Source organism: Mus caroli, unplaced genomic scaffold, assembly GCF_978045245.1.
Source record: "Mus caroli unplaced genomic scaffold, Mus_caroli_1 scaffold_11, whole genome shotgun sequence".
NCBI classification, from domain to species: Eukaryota; Metazoa; Chordata; class Mammalia; order Rodentia; family Muridae; genus Mus; species Mus caroli.
Window position 1 is genome coordinate 1,033,396 of NW_028227266.1, and position 24,543 is coordinate 1,057,938.

Here is a 24,543-nt window from a genome sequence, read left to right on the forward strand (position 1 = left end):
GTTCTTCAGCTCCCATGTGTATGTGGGCTTTCTGTTGTTTTTGTTGCTATTGAAGACCAACCTTGGGCCGTTGTGATCTGATAGGATGCATGGGATTATTTCAGTCTCCTTGTATCTGTTGAGGCCTGTTTTGTGACCAATTTTATGGTCAGTTTTGGAGAAGGTACCATGAGGTGTTGAGAAGAAGGTATATTCTTTTGTTTTAGGATGAAATGTTCTATAGATATCTGTTAAATCCATTTGCTTCATAACTTATTTGATTTTCACTGTGTCTCTGTTTATGTTCCATTTCCATAATCTGTCCATTGCTGAGAGTGGCTTGTTGAAGTCTCCCACTATTATTGTGTGAGGTGCAATGTGTGCTTTGAGCTTTAATAAAGTTACTTTTATGCAAGGGTGCCCTTGCATTTGGAGCACAGATGTTCAGAATTGAAAGTTTTTCTTGGTAGATTTTTCCTTTGATGAGTATGTACTGTCCTTCCTTGACATTTTTGGTAACTTGGTTGAAAGTTGATTTTATTGGATATTAGAATGGCTACTGTTGCTTGTTTCTTGGGACTATTTGCTTGGAAAGTTGTTTTCCAGGCCTTTACTCTGAGGTAGTGTATATCTTTGAAACTGAGGTATGTTTCCTGTATGCAGCAAAATGCTGGATCCTTTTTACACATCTACTTTGTTAGTCTATGTCTTTTTATTGGGGAATTGAGTCCATTGATGTTAAGAGATATTAAGGAAAAGTGATTGTTGTTACTGTTATTTTTGTTGTTAGAAGTAAAATTATTTTTTTGTGGCTATCCTCTTTTGGGTTTGTTGAAAGAAGATTACTTTCTTGCTTTTTCTAGGGTGTAGTTTTCCTCCTTGTATTGACGTTTTCTATTATCCTTTGTAGGGCTAGATTTGCTTAAAGATATTGTGTAAATTTGGTTTTGTCATGGAATATCTTGGTTTGTCCATCTTTGGTAATTGAGAATACTGCTGAGTATAGTACCCTGGACTTGCATTTATGTTCTCTTAGAGTCTGTATGACATCTGTCCAGGATCTTCTGGTTTTCAGGGTACCCAATGAAAAGTCTGGTGTAATTGTGCTAGATCTGCTTTTATATGTTACTTGACCCTTTTCCCTTACTGCTTTTATTATTCTTTCTTTGTTTTGTGCATTTGGTGTTTTGATTACTATGTGAAGAAGTTTAGGGTTTTTTTGGGGGGGCTTTTTGTTTGTTTGTTTTTTGTTTTGTTTTTCTGGTCCAGTCTATTTGGAGTCCTGAAGGTTTCTTGTATGTTCATGAGCATCTGTTTCTTTAGGTTAGGTAAGTTTTCTTCTATAATTTTGTTGAAGGTATTTACTGGCCCTTTAATCTTCACTCTCTTCTATATCTATTATTCTTAGGTTTCATCTTCTTATTGTGTCCTGGATTTCCTAGATGTTTTGGGTTAGGAGCTTTTTTGCCTTTTGCATTTTCTTTGACTGCTATATCATGTTTTCTATAGTATCTTCTGCACCTGAGATTCTCTCATCTACCTATCTCTTGTATTCTGTTGGTGATGCTTGCATCTATGACTCCTGGTCACTTTCCTAGGTTTTCTATCTCCAGGGTTGTCTCCCTTGTGATTTCTTTATTGTTTCTACATCCATTTTTAGATCCTGGATGGTTTTGTTCAATTCCATCATCTGTTTGGTTGTTTTTTCCTGTAGTTCTTTAAATGATTTTTTTGTTTCCTCTTTAAGGACTTCTACCTGTATTCCTTTAAGGGAGTTATTTATATCCTTCTTAAAGTTATCATCATCATGAAAGTTGATTTTAAATCCAAATCTTGTATTATGGGGTATCCAGGACTTGGTACGGTGGGAGAACTGGGTTCTGATGATGCTAGTAACCTTGGTTTCTGTTGCTTATATTCTTGCATTTTGCCTCTTGCCATCTGTTTATCTGTAGTACTACCAGTCTCTGACTAGAGCCTATACCTCCTGTGACCCTGGTTGTGTCAGAACTCCTCAGAGTTCTGTCTCTTGTGATCCTGTGATTCTGGGATCATGTGTTCCTGAGATCACATTATTATGTATTATGTATTATGGGGTATCCAGGACTTGGTACGGTGGGAGAACTGGGTTCTGATGATGCTAGTAACCTTGGTTTCTGTTGCTTATATTCTTGCATTTTGCCTCTTGCCATCTGTTTATCTGTAGTACTACCAGTCTCTGACTAGAGCCTATACCTCCTGTGACCCTGGTTGTGTCAGAACTCCTCAGAGTTCTGTCTCTTGTGATCCTGTGATTCTGGGATCATGTGTTCCTGAGATCCTGGGTGTGTTAGAGCTCCTGGAAGTCAAGCTGCCTCTGGGATCCTTAAATCCTGATATGACCAAGCTTCTGAGATCCTGGACTTGTAAGAGTACCTAGGAGTCGAGCTTCCTCTGGGTGTTGAAGAACTGGATGAGGTACCAATGCCCAACTGGCTCAGACTGGAAGGAACCCAAACTACTGTCCAGGCGGGATTGCTGAGTCCCCAGATCCTGGGGGTTCCAGTTACTCCTGTTGTTGGAGCAGGTGTTGTAGCCTTCTCACCTATGATCCTGGGAATGTTAGAGCACCTGGGACTAAAGCATCCTCTGGGTATTGTGGGACTGGGTGTGAACCTAGCACCCAAGGTATGCTCAGGGCAGTGGCTCAGACCAGAAGACAATTTTAAACTTTCATGTAGCAGAAAAGACAAGTCTTTATTAAATTTTATGAAATTATTACATAGCTCAAATGAAAATAGGTACAAATGTGGCTAGAATATTTTTTAAAGATTTGTTTTGTGTATATAAGCAGGTATTATTACAGATGTTTTATAAACCATCATATGCCTGCTGGTAATTGAACTCAGGACCTCTGGAAGAACAGTGCTCTCAACCACTGAAAGGCCATCTCTACAGCCCTGTGGCTAGAATTTTAATCATTTATAATACCTACAGTTTGAGAAAACTAACTACATTGAGAGAATGTAAAATAAAATGTCAGAAAAGTTCGCACTACATAGCAAAAAATATGATTAAGATATAAAATCAAGGAACATGTCATATAGAAGCTGCTTATAATAACATGCCATACCTGAGAAATATGTAGGAGAGTAAAGTATAGGAATTTGATCCTATATGTGTCTTCTACAAGGGTGTAGAAGCTGATACCAAACTAAAAATACATAGAATCCAGCAGAAGACCTGGATTCAATTCCCAGAATCCGTATGGTAATTCATATTCCAGTTCCAGAGAATCTGATTCCCTCTTTTGTCCTTCATGGACATTAGGCACATACTTGTGCACATACATGCCTGCAGACAAAACCACCCGTACACACAAGTAAAACCTTAATAGGTTGGTAGACAGATACAGAGACAGACAAACAGAGATGTGGGGAGAGGAATACTATTAGGAACCATTTGATTTCTTGAAATAATAGCACTTAATACTCTGCAATGATTAAGTTACTTATTCTTCTAAACAACCTGTTTAATCCTTTTATTATGCAAGACTGCATCATATATATAATTACAAGTTAAAATGTCTAAACTGGCATACATTGTTAAAGAACCTTGTGTTAAGATATAGTATAATTATAACTTCGGTCACTACATTTATTTGGCTTCATATTAAGAAATATATTGAGCAGCCTGAGAAAAGGGCTCTTTATCATCGTTTTCCTATTTTATTTGAAAGATCTCTCATATTCTTCAAGTAGATCTTGTGCTGACAAATTGACTTAACTGACTTTGAGCAAAAAGTTAGCCCCAATTTCACCAAGTACAAGCATTTGGGTACTCACCGATATAGCACCCAAAGTATTAGTCTTAGTTACTTTTCTAAGCTGTTGTAAGACAACATGACCAAAACAATTCATAAAAGAAACTGTCTAATTAGGCTTACAGTTTCAGAAGGTTAGAATCAGTGATGGGAGAGCCAAGGCACAATAGCAAGAATATGAGAGAACAAACTCGTAATGGCACCACTGCTTTGAAACCTTATATCTCTCCCATTGACAAACTTCTTCCACAAAGCCACCCCTTTTAATCCTTCCCAGATTGTCATACTAACGGGGAGCCATGTATTCAAACATTACCCAATGAGGGGTGGGGGCAGGTCATTCTCAGTCAAATCACCACAGCATTTTTTATATTACCAGCACAGTTATGAAACCAGGATAAACAGTAAAATACATTTTATTCCCTGAGTATATACCTCCAAATAACTTATATTTTTGTCTCTCCTGAGTTCAAGATAGCAGCAATCCCTTAGATTTGCCTTTTAATTTCCAAGCTGGCAAAATTACTCAAATTTAAGGAACAGTCTCTGTCTTTCTGTGGTTGTTACCTCAAAAATATAGGTTTGACTTCTTGGCTTTGTAATTGTCTAGGCTTTGGATATTACTTCCCTGGTTCCCTTTTCACTTTGAATCTGATTTGACAGATTTCCCCACAGAGCAATACAAAATCATTGGTAACAGTGGGCCTCTCATTTTCTGTGTTTCATGTAAATTTTTTAAGCCTAAGATCTTGAGCAGTTTATATTGAGAAATTTTAGTTATCATCACAGATAATTAATTTGCCTTTGAAGAAAACTGAGTTATGTGTAAAAATTAGTTAGTGTATAAAATTTGAACCACTTTACAACCTTTTTTATTTCTTTCTGTGTATCAGCTACACTGTTATATGTTTTTGTTATGAAGGTTACATAATAGTCAGCAGATAAGTATTATGCCATATAGTTATTTTAAATGTTAAAATAATTCATTAAAATCCCATTAATCTTATAAATGCATTCTAAATTAAGTAAATGGTAAAGAAGCATGTGTGTAGTGGTATTGAAAATAGTTATAATTAAAATATTTCTGTTTACTTGTGCTTCTTTTTTTCTTAACTTTTTCAGGGCTATGTTCGAAGTAAACATGAAAGAAAGAGATGACGGAAGTGTTACCATTACTAACTTGTCCTCCAAAGCTGTAAAGGCATTTCTTGACTATGCCTATACGGGAAAAACAAGAATAACAGATGATAACGTGGAAATGTTCTTCCAGTTGTCATCCTTTCTTCAGGTTTCCTTCCTGTCCAAAGCTTGCAGTGACTTTTTAATAAAAAGCATCAGTTTGGTCAATTGTTTGCATTTGTTATCTCTGTCAGACAGCTACGGCTCTGCCCAGTTGTTCAGTCACACTTTATATTTTGTGCAGCATCACTTTCATTTGTTGTTTAAATCCAGTGACTTTTTAGAAATGAGTTTTGGAGTGCTGCAGAAGTGTCTGGAATCAGATGAATTGAATGTACCTGAAGAAGAAATGGTTCTAAAGGCTGTCCTCACATGGATTAAGTACAACTTAGAGTCCAGGCAAAAACACCTGCCTCACTTGATTACCAAAGTAAGATTACATCAGTTATCTGAGGACACACTTCAAGACTGTTTGCTCAATGAAGAGTATTTACTCAAAAGCACAAACTGTTTTGACATAATCGTGGATGCCATTAAGTGTGTACAAGGTTCTAGTGGCCTCTTTCCTGATGCTCGACCATCCACAACTGAAAAATATATATTCATCCATAAGACTGAGGAAAATGGAGAAAATCAATATACATTTTGCTATAATATTAAAACTGACTCCTGGAAAGTATTGCCACAATCACATCTGATTGATTTGCCAGGATCTAGTCTGTCTAGCTATGGAGAGAAAATATTCTTGACAGGTGGTTGCAAAGGGAAGTGCTGTAGAAGGATTCGACTTCATATTGCACAGTCTTACCATGATGCCACTGACCAGACCTGGTGCTACTGTCCAGCTAAAAATGAGTTTTTCTGGGTTTCAGCCATGAAAACCCCAAGAACCATGCATACATCAGTCATGGCTCTCAATCGATTATTTGTTATAGGCGGAAAAACTAGAGGATCCCAGGACATAAAAAGTCTCTTAGATGTTGAATCTTATAATCCACTGTCCAGAGAGTGGACATCAGTTAGCCCTTTACCCAGAGGCATATATTACCCAGAGGCCAGTGCATGCCAGAATATCATTTATGTCCTTGGATCTGAGGTAGAGATTGCTGATGCTTTCAACCCATCACTTGATTGCTTTTTTAAATATAATGCTACAACTGACCAGTGGTCTGAACTAGTAGCAGAGTTTGGGCAGTTTTTTCATGCTACTTTAATTAAAGCTGTCCCAGTAAACTGTACCCTTTATATATGTGATCTTTCTACCTATAAGGTTTATAGTTTTTGTCCTGATACTTGTGTTTGGAAAGGAGAAGGGTCTTTTGAGTGTGCAGGTTTTAATGCAGGTGCAATTGGAATTGAGGATAAGATTTACATATTAGGTGGAGATTATGCACCAGATGAGATCACAGATGAAGTGCAGGTCTACCACAGTAGTAGGTCAGAGTGGGAAGAGGTGTCACCAATGCCAAGAGCTTTAACTGAATTTTACTGTCAGGTCATTCAGTTCAACAAATATAGGGACCCATGGTATTCAAATCATTTCTAAAAATAATATTTGCATGAGAGCTCTAAAATTGCACCTAGTAGAATTGGTTAAAAATATGTATATCTCAGCAAACTGAAATGTTCCTTGTATTAAAGAATGACTATAGATGTATGCTCTCAATAAATAGTTTCCAGGAGTTTAAAATACAAAATACATTTTACCAAAGTTTTGTTGAATATAAATTCATGTTCAATAATCCAGATTACATAGTATTTTCTTATATAAATAAAAATCACAAATTTATGTCTATTTAAGTTAAATGATGGAAAAAATCTGTGTAGAAGGGAAAATTTTCTTGAAGTGAAAATGGCTCATATACTGCATATTGTGTGACATGAAGATAAATTAGAAGTAGATGAGAAATTCACATTGAACACTCTAATGTAAGAATTGTTGAATCCCTACTATTTTCTGCTTGCTGGTTAAATGATTTCATTTCACCTTTGTGTGGCCAGAAATTTTCCACAATATGCTTTTTCAACTTTCTGGTCAATATACTAAGAATAGTTTGGCTTTACTATTATTGTATATAATATTATATACATGTAATATATCTTTGTTATTAAGAATGTATTGGAGCGGGTTCCCGGATTCCACCAAGACTAGTCTGCACAGACATCCAGGCACCTTCCCTGCCAGAGGAGAGGTGTCCGCCCATCCCGGGAGAGAGTTGCCAGAGCATCTGCAGGAGACATCTTGGTTCCCAGATTCCACAGAAACTAGTCTGCTCAAGTGAGAGTGTGGACTACAGAAGCTAACAACTTCTGGGACAGGTGGGAGCCACAGAACTTTTGAGACAGTCCCTGCTTCAAACTCGAGACATCCGGGCACCTTGCATGCCAGAGGAGGGGTGTCCACCCTGCCCGGGAGTGCTTTGCCGGAGTACCAGAGGGAGCCATCTTGGTCCCTGGATCCCGCTGAGACTAGTCTGCACAGGTGAGAGTGTGGACGACAGAAGCTAACAGCTTCTGGGACAGGTCTTGTTTCAGGCCTTCATCTTCTGCCAGGAGGCAAGTCCGAATGCCAGATATCTATGCACCTTCTCTGAAAGAGGAGAGCCTGCCTGCAGAGAGTGCTCTGACCACTGAAACTGAGGAGAGAGCTAGTCTCCCAGGTCTACTGGTAGAGAATAACAGAATCATGAGAGGAACAAGCTCTAACCAGAGACAACTATAACAAATAACTCCAGAGATTACCAGATGGCAAAAGGCAGACATAAGAACCTTACTAACAGAAATCAAAAGCACTCACCATCATCAGAAACCAGCACTCCCACCTCAGCCAGTCCTGGGCACCCCAACACACCGGAAAAGCTAGACCCAGATTTAAAGGCATATCTCATGATGATGGTAGAAGATATTAAGAAGGACTTCAAGAACTCACTTAAAGAAATACAGGAAAACACAACCAAACAGGTAGAAGTACTTAAAGAAAAATAGGAAAACACATCCAAACAGGTGATGAAAATGAACAAAACCATACTAGACCTAAAAAGGGAAGGAAACACAATAAAGAAAACCCTAAGTGAGGCAACGGTGGAGACAGAAAACCTAGGAAAGGAATCTGGAACCATAAATGCGAGCATCAGCAATAGAATACAAGGGAAGGAAGAGAGAATCTCAGGTGCACAAGATTCCATAGAGAACATCGGCACAACAATCAAAGACAATGCAAAATGCAAAAAGATCCTAACTGAAAACATCCAGAAAATCAAGGACACAATGAGAAGACCAAACCTATGGATAATAGGAGTAGAAGAGAATGAAGATTTTCAACTTAAAGGGCTAGCAAATATCTTTAACAAAATTATAGAAGAAAACTTCCCAAACCTAAAGAAAGAGATGCCCATAAACATACAAAAACCCTACAAAATTCCAAATAGACTGGACCAGAAAAGAAATTCCTCCCGACACATAATAATCAGAACAACAAATGCACTAAATAAAGATAGAATATTAAAAGCAGTAAGGGTAAAATGTCAAGTAACATATAAAGGCAGGCCTATCAGAATTACACCAGATTTTTCACCAGAGACTATGAAAGCCAGAAGATCCTGGACAGAGGTTATACAAACACTAAGAGAACACAAATGCCAGCCCAGGCTCCTATACCAAGCCAAAATGTCAATTACCATAGATGGAGAAAACAAATTATTCCACGACAAAACCAAATTCACATATTCTCTTTCCATGAATTCAGCCCTACAAAGGATAACAAAAAAAAAAAAGAAAGCAATCCTTCAACAAAACTAAAAGAAGACAGCCACAAGAACAGAATGACAACTTTAACAACAAAATTAATAGGAAGCAACAATTACTTTTCCTTAATATCTCTTAATATATGCACTACACAAACAGGACCCAACCTTTTGCTGCATACAGGAAACACATCTCAGGGAAAAAGACAAACACTGCCTCAGAATGAAAGGCTGGAAAACAATTTTCCAAGCAAATGGTCTGAAGAAAAAAGCTGGAGTAGCCATTCTAATATCTAACAAAATGGACTTCCAACCCAAAGTCATCAAAAAAGACAAGGAGGGGCACTTCATACTCATCAAAGGTAAAATCTTCCAAGAGGAACACTCAATTCTGAATATCTATGCTCCAAATTCAAGGGCAGCCACATTCATTAAAGAAACTTTAGTAAAGCTCAAAGCACACATTGCACCTTACACAATAATAGTGGGCGACTTCAACACACCACTTTCATCAATGGACAGATCATGGAAACAAACTAAACAGGGACACAGTGAAACTAACAGAAGTTATGAAACAAATGGATCTAACAGATAACTACAGAATATTTTATCCTAAAAAAAAATAATATACCTTCTTATCAGCACCTCACAGGACCTTCTCCAAAATTGACCATATAATTGGTCACAAAACAAGCCTCAACAGATACAAAAAATATTGAAATTGTCCCATGCATCCTATCAGATCAGCATGGATTAAGGCTGATCTTCAATAACAAAATAAATAATAGAAAGCCAACCTTCATGTGGAAACTGAACAACACTCTTCTCAATGATACCTTGGTCAAGGAAGGAATAAAGAAAAAAATTAAGGACGTTTTAGATTTTAATGAATATGAAGCCACAACATACCCAAACTTATGGGACGCCATGAAAGCATTTCTAAGAGGAAAACTCATAGCTCTGAGTGCCTCCAAAAAGAAACTAGAGAGAGCACACACTAGCAGTTGACAACACACCTAAAAGCTCTAGAACAAAAGGAAGCAAATTCACCCAAGAGGAGTAGACAGCATGAAATAATCAAATGCAGGGGCAAAATCAACCAAGTGGAAACAAGAAGAACTATTCAAAGGATCAACCAAACGAGGAGCTGGTTCTTTGAGAAAATAAACAAGATAGATAAACCCTTAGCCAGACTCACTAGAGGGCACAGGGACAGCATCCTAATTAACAAAATCAGAAATGAAAAGGGAGACATAACAACAGAACCTGAAGAAATCTAAAACACCATTAGATCCTTCTACAAAAGGCTATACTCAACAAAACTGGAGAACCTGGATGAAAGGGACAAATTTCTAGACAGGTACCAAAGTTAAATTAGGATCAGATTAATGACCTAAACAGTCCTATATCCCCAAAAGAAGTAGAAGCACTCATTAATAGTCTCCCAACCAAAAAACCAGATGTGTTTGGTGCAAAGTTCTATCAGCCCTTCAAATAAGTTCTAATTCCAGTTCTTCTCAAAGTATTCCACAACATAGAAACAGAAGGTACTCTACCCAATTCATTCTCTAAAGCAACAATTACTAATGATACCTAAACCACAGAAAGACCCAACAAAGATAGAGAACTTCAGACCAATTTCCCTTATGGATATCGATGCAAAATTCCTCAAGAAAATTCTGGGTAACAGAATCCAAGAAAACATCAAAACAATCATCCATCCTGACCAAGTAGGTTTCATTCCAGGGATGCAGGGATGGTTAATATATGGAAGTCCATCAACGTAATCCAGTATATAAACAAACTGAAAGACAAAAACCACATAATCACCTCGTTAGATGCGGAGAAAGCATTTGAAAAAATCCAACTCCCATTCTTGATAAAAGTCTTGGAAGATCAGGAATTCAAGGCCCATACCTAGACATGATAAAAGCAATCTACAGAAAACCAGTAGCCAACATCAAAGTAAATGGTGAGAAGCTTGAAGCAATCCCACTAAAATCAGGGACTAGACAAGGCTGCCCACTTTCTCCATACCTATTCAACATAGTACTTGAAGTCCTAGCCAGAGCAATTCGACAACAAAAGGAGATCAAGGGGATACAAGTTGGAAAAGATGAAGTCAAAATATCACTTTTTGCAGATGCTATGATAGTATATATATGTGACCCTAAAAATTCCACCAGAGAACTCCTAAACCTGATAAACAGCTTCAGTGAAGTAGCTGGATATAAAATTAACTCAAGTCAATGGCCTTTCTCTATGTAAAGGATTAACAGGCTGAGAAAGAAATTAGGGAAACAACACCCTTCTCAATAGTCACAAATAATATAAAATACCTTGGAGTGACTCTAAGGAAGTGAAAGATCTGTATGATAAGAACTTCAGCCGGGCGTGGTGGCGCACGCCTTTAATCCCAGCACTCCGGAGGCAGAGGCAGGCGGATTTCTGAGTTGGAGGCTAGCCTGGTCTACAAAGTGAGTTCCAGGACAGCCAGGGCTACACAGAGAAACCCTGTCTCGAAAAACCAAAAAAAAAAAAAAAAAAAAAAAAAGAACTTCAAGTCTCTGAAGAAAGAAGTTTAAGAAGATCTCAGAAGATGGAAAGATCTCACATGCTCATGAATTGGCAGGATCAATATAGTAAAAATGGCTATCTTGCCAAAAGCTATCTACAGATTCAATGCAATCCCCATCAAAATTCCAACTCAACTCTTCAACGAATTAGAAAGAGCAATCTGCAAATTCATCTGGAATAACAAAAAACCTAGGATAGCAAAAACTCTTCTCCAGTGTAAAAAAACCTCTGGTGGAATCACCATGCTTGACCTAAAGCTGTACTGCAGAGCAATTGTGATAAAAACTGCATGGTACTGGTATAACGACAGACAAGTAGACTAATGGAATAGAATTGAAGACCCAGAAATGAACCCACACAGGTATGGTCACTTGATCTTTGACAAGGGAGCTAAAACTGTCCAGTAGAAAAAAGACAGCATTTTCAACAAATGGTGCTAGCACAATTGGTGGTTATCATGTAGAAGAATGCGAATTGATCCATTCCTATCTCCTTGTACTAAAGTCAAATCTAAGTGGATTAAGGTACTCCACATAAAACCAGAGACACTGAAACTTATAGAGGAGAAAGTAAGGAAAAGCCTCGAAGATATGGGCACATGGGGAAAATTCCTGAATAGAACAGCAATGGCTTGTGCTGTAAGATGGAGAATTGACAAATGGGACCTCATAAAATTGCAAAGTTTCTGCAAGGCAAACTACACCGTCAATAAGAGAAAAAGGCCACCAACGTTTTGGGAAAGGATCTTTTTTTATCCTAAATCAGATAGGGGACTAATATCCAATATATATAAAGAACTCAAGAAAGTGGACTCCAGAAATTCAAATAACCCCATTAAAAAATGGGGCTCAGAGCTAAACAAAGAACTCTCACGTGAGAAATACCAAATGGCTGTGAAGCACATCAAAAAATGTTCAAACTCCTTAATCATCAGGGAAATGTAAATCAAAACAACCCTGGGATTCCACCTCACACCAGTCAGAATGGATAAGATCAAAAATTCAGGTGACAGCAGATGCTGGCGAGGATGTGAAGAAAGAGGAACACTCCTCCATTGTTGGTAGGATTGCAAGCTTGTACAACCAATCTGGAAATCAGTCTGGCAGTTCCTCAGAAAACTGGGCATAGTACTACTGGATCCCACAATACCTCTCCTGGGCATATTATCCAGAAGATATTTCAACCGGTAAGAAGGACACATGCTCCACTATGTTCATAGCAACCATTAATTAATCTATGAAATTCCTAGGCAAATGGATCGACCTTGAGGTCATCATCCTGAGTCAGGTAACCCAATCACAAAAAAAAACTCACACAATATGTACTCACTGATAAGTGGATATTAGCCCAGAAACTTAGAATACCCAAAATATAAGATACAATTTGCGAAACACATGAAACTCAGGAAGAACGAAGACCAAAGTGTGGATACTTTGCCCCTTCTTAGAATTGGGAACAAAACACCCATGGAAGGAATTACAGAGACAAAGTTTGGTGCTGAGACAAAAGGATGGACCATCTTTCTATCTACACCCCTCTCAAACACACACACACACACACACACACACACTGTATATATATATATAGCACAGATATAGAAACATCTAGATTTAGTATGAGAGAAAACATACAACATTTGTCTTTTTGGATTTGGCTTATTTAACTTACCTTATTGACCTCTAGTTCCATCCAGTTTCCTACAGATGCTCTGATTTCATTCTTGACAGCTGAGTATAATTTCATTGTGCATATACCCAACATTTTCTATAACCATTCATTAATGGACATCTAAGCTGATTCCTGAATGTTGTGAACAATGTAACAATAAACATAAAAGTGAACTAACCCTTTGTTTGGTTAACCAGGAGCTGGGATGAGGTTCCAGGTTTTAATACCTTACCTTGCATGGACATTAATTTTATTTAAAGTATTCCAAGTGAATTACTTTCTCAAAGAAATGGAAGGACTTTTGATACCTATAATTTCAAAATGTATGTTTATGTCAGCATTAACGAGAACATGAGTATCCTTGTTTCTGAGAAAAGTTCTGCTTTGCAAGAGACACGCTTATTTAATTGCTCTTAAATATTAGATATTAAACATTAATATCTATTAGATATTGGCATTTTAGGTTTTTAGACCTCTGATTTACATCTCAAAAATCATATAGTTTGAACAACTCAGAACTAATGTGGCTTCCTATGCTGCATTGTAAATCTTAATTTGTAGTAACTGTGCAATTAAAATTTACCTAAATGAAATTCCTTCTACTTTGCCACATGTATTTTCAAAATCATAGTATATTTTCATGTCCTTTCAAAATCAGACTCTCAAATGTCAGTCACAGAGTATATGCTTTTTAAGCACATAGTTAGGGGACTCTGCCCTTTCTTTTGTGTACTTGATAAAAAGAAAGCTCATAGTTGTTTTTCTGGCATTCTTAAAGCCAGTAACAGTGAGTCACCTATTTGGGGTATTTCTTACTGAAGTGTGCTTAAATAATAGTATTAGTGAATCTAGGGATTATTCATTTCTTCCTAAAAGGAAAACCTAATCCCCTCCCAATAAGCAAAACAATTCCCTTCCAACAATGTTACATTATCAAATCCTCTTCATGTCTGCTATTCTCATTGACCATTGGTTTATGGTAAATAAACCATGGTATATGGTAAATGACCATTGGTATATCTCTTGACATATCTTTGTTGTCAAGAACCAACTGGTTCCATCTACTTTGGATTTGTTGCTTTTGCTTATGCTGGTTTGGGACTTAGTTCTATTGCTTTTTAAACATGTTCATTATGTTATTAAGAAAATACTATATCTAGTCATAAAGCCCATTTCTTTATCACCACAGGCATATGCTTGGCTCCACTAATGTCATGATTCCATTTCATCTAACTGCACTGATGGGGAAAAATGGCCCTATAATCAGAATCTCCAGGACCCTATCCACAATGGATCCATAACTAAACCAGTTACATCATCTGTCCCATGACTAAATTGGTACATCCTGTGGCCTTGCTACCTAAGAACAGAATTTATCACTATGGCTCTCAGCATTCTGCTTTTCCAACGTGCAAATCTCTGTAATCTCTGAAGTCTATTCTCAAAGTATAGCATCTTTTTATGACTTCTTACAGTTTTTTTCTTCTCAAACTCAGTTTTCCTTTCATTCTGGCCTTTGTTTAGAACTAGTAGCAAACAAAGTAATGAAGACTACTGTCATTCCTGTGGGGGAAAAATTTGTTTAACATTTCTCCATCAATTATCTTTTGTCTTGTTTTATCTCATTAGAGTATTCATATAGAAGTATTTAAATATTATCTCCTAAATTTGAAAGTATGTATCTGCATTACTAAATATAGAAAAGGATTAAAACATGAAATAATCCAAAGTTAATGGGCATTCCTTCAAACCTGGGTTAAAATATGGTACACCTTTGTTTAGGTAGTGTCTTAAGGCAGAGTAGTTGCATAATCAAATTAACTAAAATCCCATATCACTTAACTCTGCATTGGTATAGACTCATGAAAACTGGTTTATTTGAGGGCAACCACAGATTGCAACAAAATTCCATTTTTTTCATATACTAAGAAAAATTGAATATGTGTTCATTGTCTTTAGCTCAAGTATGCATTTGACAACCAAAGACAAAGAGAGAGGGATATATCTGTTTACTATCTTGATATTCTGAAGTAATAAATATTGTAATGATTACATACATACTGGAATATAGGGTGTTACTTTGGGAACATTGTTCTCAGATTAATTGAATCCATTGTTCTGGGAACTTTCCTCTTCAACTTGTATTTGAAAGTAAAATATAAGTTTAAGAAATGTCTCCAAGAAAGCAACTCCATAAGGTAACCCTTCAAGTTAAAGGCTAGACTTTAGAGGGAAACATATTTATTATATTCAATATAAGAAACAGTAATTGTACCTTATGATCTCCTTAGGATGAGACTATTACTAAAACATTTACCTTCTGATTTTATTGTTTTACATAACTTGAGACTTTTTAAAAATAGGACTTGATTTTATTAAAGAGAAATTTTCTTTCCAGCCTCTCTCACTCATTCTTTCTCTTTCTTCCTTCTACCACTCAGGAAAAGCTTTTAACTGAGTAAAAACAAGGACCAAATAAAAAAATTCTATAATTTTTTATTTCCCTGAGATGGTACTTATATAAACAAAAGTGGTGATCACCTGTCTTTATATCTTAAAATTTAAAGTGTGTTTATAGATTACATTTGATATCCTAATCCCTACTCAGATCCATACCAAAATAGAGAATTTAATCAGGATGATAATAAACAGTAACTCTCTTAAGTTAGAGACACATATTCAAAGTGAAAATAATCTTGGAATAAAATATGGTGAGGAAAATCTTTCTACCTTAAACATTTTGAACACATGATTTTTGTCTTAGAGTTTATAATTCAGTGCTTTCAGAAGCAAAGAATTACTATATTGATTCAAAGGATTATTTTTGAATGTTCTGTTAACACTGAAAGTAACTGCCAACAGTGATGTGAACGTCCATACTTGCTCTCAAGTTGTTGTCTCTGCATGTCAGTCATTCAAGTACTTGGAACAGAACTCTTACTACTGCAAAGTGCATTCTCATTTTCCTTCTTATTTAAGGGCTTAACACCTTGACTTCTGCATCAGGGGCCAGGCTGCATTTCTCTTCATAAGGTTGCCACAGAGAATTTCTCTTCATTGTGGTGCTGTTGTTGGGTCGAGCCTAGTGAGCTTTGTGGAATCTTTCACAGGAGGAATTTACCTCACTATCTAGTACCAGTGAAATTGGTGATTCAAAACATTTTATTCTGGTCTAGCTCTCTAGACCTTAGTAGTCTCATAGAGTCCATAAAAATGGTTCTCAACCCGTGGTTCACCTAAGATCTGGAAAACAGATATTTATATTATAATTCATGATAGTAACAAAATTGCAGTTATGAGGTAGAAGCAGCATTAATGACAATTTTTGTTATTAGTGTTTTCAAATTTTTAAAATAGTTTTTAAAAACCTTACAGAAAGTCTACAAAAAAATAAAAACCATAGATAGCAGTCACATTTTTAAGAGCAGGACACTTTGCACACAGATTAATATAGTCTACCCTTATGATGAGTCTAAAATTGGAGAGTCATTGTGCTATTAGTCCAGTTGGGTACAACATGATATTTTCATAAGACAAGGCCATAATTCCATAATTATCAATCATGAAACACTATTCACCTCATTACCTTCGAGAACATTCCTAACCATACAGGTCTAACTAGCTCACTAAATTGTGTTACTGTTCTTAGGGGTAACAAAGCTGCTGAAATAATTCAAAGTACAGCCATCTATTAGTAAGAATCACACTAAATAAATATTTCTTTTTTTCTTTATATATTTACTTAGAAGTTTACAGAAATTGAGATATATCTTCATTTCAGGATTCAGCAATTAGCACAGTATGTATAATAGAAATATGAATATTAGAAATAATAGAAACTAATTCTATTAGCAACACATGAAGCAAAATGTATTTTTAAGTTATATCATGACTATGTCTGATTCTTCCACACCTTTAGCTAATTGTTTCCTGAAGGTGATGTTATAGCTTCTAAGTAATTTCTCCTCCTATTTTTCTAGTAGTTCATTATCTATTGTTCAGTAGCTATAACAGTTAATCCTATGTTTCCTTTTAAGTGGCAATAATGGGTAAGACACTAAGTACAAATTCCATTAATACATTTGCAACCGCCATTTTCTAAGTGTAATTGCTTCACTGATATTTCTTCCACTTGTGGTAGGTCCCCAGTGCTATTACACAGGTAACTTATTTGCTTTCTCTGATAGTGAAATGTGGGGCTCCTGCCATATGCTATGAGAAATAAAATGAGGGAGGTGGGGGAAGAAAATACCGGGAAATAAAATGAACATTTTTTCAGGTTTGGATTAACCTTATTATATAGTGAAACATCACAGTTCTGTAAAATGTTAATTTATTGAAATGTGTAACAAAAATATATTCTATCATTATCAGAAATAAAACAGAAAAGTGGATGTCAAGACTCTTATTTTCTTAACTCTTTGTACATGTTCTAGGCTGATATGCAACCATAATAGGTCTCATTATTGAGAATGTGGCATTTGAGTGGAAAGGTTTTAGAAATTCCCTCTGCTACAGAAAAAAACACAGCAAGTATCCATGTCCAGAGATAATAAAAACAGAACCTCTTTGCAAATACACAGGATCAGTGGCTGATGAACTCTTTCTCAAGGAATGCTAGGCCTATGCTATTTCCATATAGCTGTCATCCATAGACTTATATGTTGAATCCTTTGTCCCCAGACAATGATTCTATTTGGGACTTGAAAGGACCAGTCATTGTAAAACACATAAGGTCTTTGTGCTCACAGATAAACACTGGAGAAACCGGAAATGTTAAGTACCAGGCTTGTCTCTTCAACAAAAGGGATGTGTATATTTTCCACCTCAGAAAGCTGAAAGTGGGTGTAGTTAACCTGGTGACCATTGCTATCTGTAGGACCTAGTCATACCTGAGTCTCCTAGGCTATTATGTGTATCCCAAGTTCTTTCTCACTAGACTTTATCTTGAGCATTGCTTTTCAGTCAATAGAACCCATCCTTAAGGGAGGTGTCATATGTTCTTTATAGACTTGTGACCGCTACCTCATCAATATGATGGGGATCACACCATATGTATGCTCCTAAGCTATAGAAGCCATCTGCATTGTAGAGCCACATGTACTTTGCAAAAAAAGTGCTTTTTATGTAGCCATACCTTAACCTTTATTGTGCACAAGGGATTGAAATAATGGTTAGCAAGAAACTTTTCCCCAAAATTTTACTGTATATAAATATGTCTAAATCGAGCTGCTCTATGTCCAACTCTAAGTTTGAAGCAGTACTAGCTAATTAGGTCATGTTGAAGTGGAATTCTTTCTTTCCTCTCATGATCATTTCTTTAAAAAACAGCATGTATTTGTAGGGACCCCCACAAGAACATCTTCAGATTGGGGCCATCGAATCTCATACCAGAAGCTCATAGTATAGAGTTAAAAGAGAGAGTCGAAGCCTGAGAGTCTAAATGGATAAGTGTTATCTGGTGGGTTCTTGCTTCTATAATTTGTTTTCTGATAGCACCCTTATCTCTCATGTTTTTATTTTTCCTAAGTGATTATTTATAGTTTACAAAGAGACCTTGACTTGTAAGCCCATATTTCAAACGAGAAATAGTTTTTAACCCTAAAAACAAAACTTTTAAAATATATATATTGATTTGTTCTTTGACAGTTCTCTCTCTCCCTTCCTCCCTCCCCCCTCTATCTTTCTCAAAAAAATTTTTTTTTTACTGAAACCAACTAGTGCTACCTATATGCTCATGAGCAACCTACCAGAGGACACACTCGTAAAAGAAATGACCACCCCTACCCAGTAGCATCAATTGCCTCCTCTTGTGCAGGTAATCATAGCTGCAGTGAGTTCCTGCATGCAACCACCATGTCTCCAGCTCTTACATTCTTTGTGATTTCTCTTTCACAATGTTCTCCAAGTTTTTTGAGAATTGATAGTTTCTAATTATCTCAACAGTCATTTATTGAGAATGAGCACTTAGACCTGTTGTAAGTATGAATTAACTACTGCCCACTGCAAAAAGAAACTCCTCTGATCAGTGTTGAGAGCAGCATTGATATATTGATATGACCAAATACTTAAAAGGTAGTTTAACAACATGTATATTTAACAAAACATCAGTATTAGGTCCCAGTCCTTGAGCTGTGGGCTTTTGACCAAGTTTTTAGTCATGGGCATGGGTTACATCCTGCAGTTGGTTACTGTCTTAGTTACAGTTTCCATTGCTGTGAAGAGACACCATGACATAGGCAACTCTTATAAAGGCAAACCTTTAATTGGGGCTGGCTTACGATTTTAGAGGTTTACTCCATTATTATCATAGCAGGAGGCATGGAAGCATGCAAGCAGACATGGTGCTGGAGAAGGAGCTGAGCATTTTGCATATTGATCAGAAGACAACCAGGAGAAACTGCCATACTCAGGTGGGTATGGGGAAGCTCTCTTCTGCAAAGGATAGGAGGAGACCTCCAACGCCCACCCTACCAGTAATACACTTCCTCCAAAAAAAGGCCACATCCATTCCTACAAAGCCATCACTTCCTAATAATTCCAGTTTACATGGACAGAGCACATTCAAACCACAATTACCTTTATAACAGTCATGTCACTATTGCATCTGAAGGCTCAACTTGCCTGAGAGCTCAGTACTTTGACATGTGAGACCCACTGCTAGGTAAGATAACTGATGAATCTTCTCTCTCATCAAGAAACTTTTCCAACCCTTGGAAAGTGAAAGTGTTAGTTTCTTTACTGGTTGCTGTTATAAAAATCCCCTGACAAAGGCAATTAGGAGAGAAAGGGTTTGTTCCAGCTCACAGTTCAGGGAAGAGTTCAACAAAGCTAAGTAAAGACAGCAAGAACTTGGAATAGCTGGACATTACATCCACAGCAAAGAATAGAGACCAGTGAATTAATTAATGCATACATGACAGTAGCATCTGGCTCTCTACAATTTTACAGTCTTAGATCCCATGCCTAGGTTATTGGTGTCACCTACAACATAAATTAACATAAATAAAATAATCTGTACAAATATTCTCTGAGACCCTTTTCCAGGTGATTCTAAATTCCATTGATTTGACAAAACTAGCCATCTTATAATGTCTGCCTCTACCTCATATATTTTCAAAAGACCTGTTGTGTTATTTGAATTTCTTAAGGTGTCTAATATATACTGGTACTGGATAAGAATGTGTTGATTCAGAATCCTTTTAAAACATCCAATTATTCCTGATTCTTCAGCATTCTGCAGTTCCTTTTGACTTCAAACACTATCCCAGGCCCTTCATTTTATTTTTTCTAGATAGAAGCTGTCTTAGGGTTTCTATTGCAGTAAGGAGGAACTGTGACTGTGGCAACACTTTTACACAAAAACATTTAATTGGGGTTGGCTTATCGTTCAGATATTTAGTCCATTATCATCATGACAGGAAGCATGGTGATATACAGGCAGACATGGTCCTGGAGTAGTTGAGAGTTCTACATCTGTATCTACAGGCTGCAAAAATGAAAACTGGCTTTCGACTCCCCCTGCTGAATCCATTTCCTTTCTACCTACCTCCCCTAAAAGATCTAGCTTCTAGGAGATAACAACCAAATATGGCAAAATAAAATATGATAAAGTAAAACAAAAACCATTGCATCAAGGCTAAACAAAGCAACCTAACAGAAGGAAAAGAACCCCAGGAACAAGCACAAGAATCGGAGATCCACTCATTCACAAACTCAGGAGTCCTATAAAAATACTACCGGAAAGTCATAATGTATATGTATGTGTGTGTGTGTGTGTATATATATATATATATATATACATATATATATATATATGTGTGTGTGTGTGTGTGTGTAAAATATATATAATATATACATAATAACTTTATATATTTCATATACAATATATATAAAGGGCCTGGTGCAAACCCATGTAGGCCCTGTGCTTACTGCATTAGTCTCTGTGGGTTCATATGTAATCTTGCTTAGTTGACTCAGAGGGCTTGTGTTCTAATGTCCTCCATCCCCTCTAGCTGTTAAACACTTTCCACCTCCTCTTCCATTGGGGAAGTTAGGTGCTTGATGGAAACATCCCATCATCACAATCCAAGGACTCTTCCTTGGCATACTATCTGACTATGGGTCTTGTACATCTCTTCCCATCTGTTTCATGAGAAAGTTCTCTAATGATAATGGACTACAACACTGATCTATGAGTATAACAGAATATCATTAGGAGTCCTTTTATTGATACCTCTTTTTTAAACCAAACAAGAAATGTTTCTTTGATCCTAGGTTGCTGGACTATCTAGCCTCTGGTTTAGTCATTCTAGCAATGTTGGGTATGGGTTTTGTCTTCTGGAGTGGGCTCTAAGTCAAATCTTGGTTGGCCACTCTCACAAATTCTGTGACACCATTGCTCTAGGATATCTTGAAGATAGGACAGGTTGTATATCAAATTTTTTGTGTCTAGATTAGGGTTTATGTTTCTCTTTTAGTAACTTCAGTGCACATTCCCCAAACTAAAGAAACTAGACTGGAGAGGTAAAGTCACTAAAGATACACCAGCTTGACTTCTCAATGTTTAATAAGTTATGTTGGTGTTGTCTTCCACAATGGCACCCCTGCTATCACTTTGCATAGAGCAACCTATTGTAGTAGCAATAGCTTGAGTTGTTTGGAAATTTCCATGGGACTTCCTTGGCCAACAAACTAACTTAAATGTAACCCAGTCCTGCTACTGGAGACCTTGTCTGATGTCAAGAGATGGGCAGTTGAGACTCTGTATTTGCCATTGTTACGAGACCTCATTAGGATCACCTTCATATATTTTAGGAAATTTTCACTGCACTAAGCTTCCTTAACATCTTTCTTGAAAATGCCCTCAATTTCAGCTGTCTCTCCCCACATTCTCTCCCTCTACCCTATCTCTTCTTCTTTGTTCCTGTCTCAAACTGCCACCTGCTCTCAGTCTACCTATAAAATGTATTCTATTTCCTGCTCCCAGAGTGTTCCATGTGGCTTCCTAAACCCTTCCTCTATGGTTAACCTTTCTGGTGTAAGTGTCCATGATTCACAGAAGAATGGTAGCCCAGACTCAAACAGTTTGTAAAAGCAAAGAGTGTTTTATTCTACAGATGTCCAGCATTTGAGGGTCTATCATTTACCAAGATGGAGACACCCAGGTAAGCTTGCAGGCCCGATTTAAAGCACATTAGAGGAATTCCTGGGAGAGGTAGATTACCTTTATCTTAATTGGTTGGCTTTAGCTGGGGGTTGGAAACTGTTGCTGGGGAAGGCTGGAAACCTTAGGCCAGGGATAGCTTCTGATGGCAGGGCAGTTTCTGATTGGTTGCCTGAGGCCTAGAGTTCCAGTAACTGATTTGTCTGGACTTGCCCAGTTCCACTAAACAGAGATCTAGTCCTGAGTTCCACTAAACAGAGATCTAGTTTGAGGCCTGTCATCGAATCAGCCTGTCTCAGTACGCTCACTGGTTCTGTGTATTTTAGCTTTCCATTTACTTAAAAGCTAATATCCACATATTTATCTTTCTGGGTCTAGGTTACCTCACTCATGACTGTTGTTGTTTTGTTTTGTTTTCTAGTTTCTTCCATTTGCCTACAAATTCCACAATGTCATTTATTAACAGCTGATCAATATTGTTGTGTAAATTACCACATTTTCTGTGTCCACTCTTCTGTTTCAGTAGAGTTACCTGAAGTTCTGGAAACTATTATTTTGTGGTAATATAGCACTAATGTAGTCTATATAGTGAACTTTTTGTTTGTTTGTTTGTTTTTGCCAATAAATCTTGACTGCATACTTGTGAAGTGGGTATAGCTGCTCCTTCCACTGGTGCATGGCTCTAGTTTTTTTGGGTTGCAGGTCCAGGGGCTTGTACTTCTTGCCCTTGTAGAATTTCCTGAGGTTTTCTTTTTGAGTCTGGTTAATGACAGTGAGGACTCCGGTGATGGATTTGCTTACGACTGGACTCATGTCTTGGAGAACTTGGACACAGCGCCGCCTGTCACTTTGGCGACGTGAAGCTGGCACAATTCCACCTTCAGATTGTCCAGTTGTTTCAACAGCTCCTCTTTCTTCTTGCTGTGCAGGTCCTGAGCCTTCATTTTGGCCATTGCTGTGTTGCTCACAGCTAAGGCCGCCTGGTTCGAGAAAAAGAGGAAAGGATGCGCTATAGTGAACATTATTATTTAAAATAAAACTTTGCTAGATATTTTTAAAACCCAGAATAAATTCACTTTGTATTTATGAAATTTTGTGGTTCAAAAAGATTTTTTGCAAAACTTAATGAACCCAAATATAAGACATCCAATGAATTGCTTGCTACCTATGAAAACCTAAAGAAACCTGTGAAAGTCTTTTCAAAATAAAACTTAGACATAAGTATTGCACACATCATCTTAGAATTTAAACCTGACAAACGTGTGTGTGTGTGTGTGTGTGTGTGTGTGTGTGTTGTGCTTCTTCCATGTTTAGTTCATGTCTAGCCTGATTTGCTCATCTAGTAATTAGTGAATCTTTATTACTGAATCTTTCCATGAGAAGTTAATTACCCCTCTCTAACCACCAAAGTGTATGTTCAAAAATGAATTTACAGTTATTAATCAAGAACAGCCCTTCCCTAAGGTCATCTCAGATTTAAAAATCCAATTAGCTTTAATGTTTTTTCTTTTAGAGATTAACTACCTTATATGTTATGAAATATTACTTAGAATTCAAAACATTTATAGCTTCAAAAAACTTTGAACATATCAGTAAAGTTTTATTTCTTTTACAAATATTATTCATTTCCCTTCTCTTCTACTATATCATCTATTTAACTATTGTTTATGTGTGTTGTGAGTACAAATTAGTATTCTCTCATGCCTCTAAGAATTTTTACAATGAAGAAAATCTCAATAGCTTAAAATATCTATGCTTCTTATTTTTATAAGAGAGGTGTTTCAGCTTCAACCAGGGTATTATATAATTTTATTTTTAGTTGTGTGTCTGTGTCAGTAACTGTCTCTGTGTGTCTGTGTTGTGTTTGTACTGAAAGAACCCTGATATAGCTGTCTCTTGTGAGGCTATGCCAATGCCTGGCAAATACAGAAGTGGATGCTCATTGTCATCTATTAGATGGAACACAGGGCCCCCAATGGAGGAGCTAGAGAAAGCACCCAAGGAGCTGAAGGGGTCTACAACCCTATAGGTGAAACAACAATATCAACTAACCAGTATCCCCAGAGTGTATATATGTAAATACTTCCTCAGAGGCCAGAGGCATTGGCTATCCTGTAAATGGACATTGAGATACAATGGTTGTGAGCTATGTAGTGTGAATGCTGGGCACCAAAACCAAGAGCAGTATGTACTCTTTACTATTGAGATAGCTCTTCATTTTTCCCCTCTAAGCAAGACTTATATAATGGAATACCTATTATGAATGTTCAGTGTCAGTACATTTTCCTAAAATTAAAAATAAAATAATTAGGAGCTGGGGAGATAGTTCAATGTTGCATAAGCATGTAGATCTAAGTTCATTCCAAGAACTCATGCAAAAGCTATACACGGACATAGGCATCTCTACCCTCACTCCTGGAGTGTGCTGA

At 37.0% G+C, this 24,543-nt stretch overlaps 1 protein-coding gene across 5 annotated transcripts in view; it reads left to right on the forward strand.

Annotated features, from left to right (window-relative positions):
- Kbtbd3 (kelch repeat and BTB domain containing 3) overlaps positions 1 to 17,344 on the forward strand; it is a 31,743-nt gene extending 14,399 nt beyond the window's left edge. For 3 of the 5 annotated variants that reach the window (XM_021172930.3, XM_085844385.1, XM_029481524.2), the window contains one exon: positions 4,904 to 17,344. In XM_021172930.3, the coding sequence (XP_021028589.1) occupies positions 4,904 to 6,506 (1,603 nt within the window). In that variant the 3' untranslated portion in view covers positions 6,507 to 17,344. Of the gene's footprint in view, positions 1 to 991; positions 2,546 to 4,903 lie in introns of those variants that run through there. The other 2 variants (XR_015048902.1, XM_085844386.1) reach the window with 2 other exon arrangements.
- The last annotated feature ends 7,199 nt before the right edge of the window (positions 17,345 to 24,543 follow it).